This window comes from Aphanomyces invadans, assembly GCF_000520115.1.
Source record: "Aphanomyces invadans strain NJM9701 unplaced genomic scaffold supercont1.261, whole genome shotgun sequence".
Lineage (NCBI taxonomy): Eukaryota > Oomycota > Saprolegniomycetes > Saprolegniales > Verrucalvaceae > Aphanomyces > Aphanomyces invadans.
The window spans coordinates 40,741-41,309 of record NW_008580406.1 but is presented as its reverse complement, the minus strand read 5'-3'; the positions used below and the strand labels follow the sequence as shown (position 1 = coordinate 41,309).

At 51.8% G+C, this 569-nt stretch overlaps 1 protein-coding gene across 1 annotated transcript; it reads right to left on the bottom strand.

Annotated features, from left to right (window-relative positions):
* Positions 1-192: 192 nt before the first annotated feature.
* On the bottom strand, positions 193-530 carry H310_15256 (hypothetical protein; the record flags this gene model as incomplete). The annotated part of the gene is made up of 2 exons (XM_008883243.1): positions 193-350; positions 404-530. The coding sequence occupies 2 exons, from the start codon at positions 528-530 to the stop codon at positions 193-195; spliced, it is 285 nt and encodes a 94-aa protein (XP_008881465.1).
* Between the last annotated feature and the right edge of the window lie 39 nt (positions 531-569).

Sequence of the window (569 nt, the reverse complement as noted above, 5' to 3'; positions counted from 1 at the left end):
ACTCGTCAAACAGCCTTGGGAAACTTGATAATTGATTAAGTTGAGCAAGGTATTAATTTATACCAGGTCTGACATTTGAGATTTGTGAAATTTTATGTATGGATAACTTTGAAAATCCGACATTTTCATCTGACAATGATGTGATTGGTCGATACGTCAGCCAATGACATTTTCTGGAGCACTTCGAGAATTTCAACAGGTTGTGTTTCCACCTTGGCCGTTCTCGAGCTCCGTTCGTTGAGCACTGGAGCTTGATGCATGTACTTTCTGGACCACCGAGTGGGCCTCCACAGACTCGCCGCCGATCCGACCCGAGCCAGAGATCACGTACACGAAGGCGTTGTGGTGGACTGGAAGGGGGTGGAAGTGTGTGGCGGGGCAGGTGAGGGTGAAGTGCACGTACGTGATGGGGACATTCGCGAATTGGCCTTTTCGCCCATGTCGCCGGCGATGATGATGGCTTCCACGTTGCCTTCCTTGGCCCGTGGCAAGCCCGACGCGGGGATCTCTTGGTACTTGGGGTCGGTCATCTTCAACCGAGCAGGCAAGTTGAGCCACAGCTGGAGCCC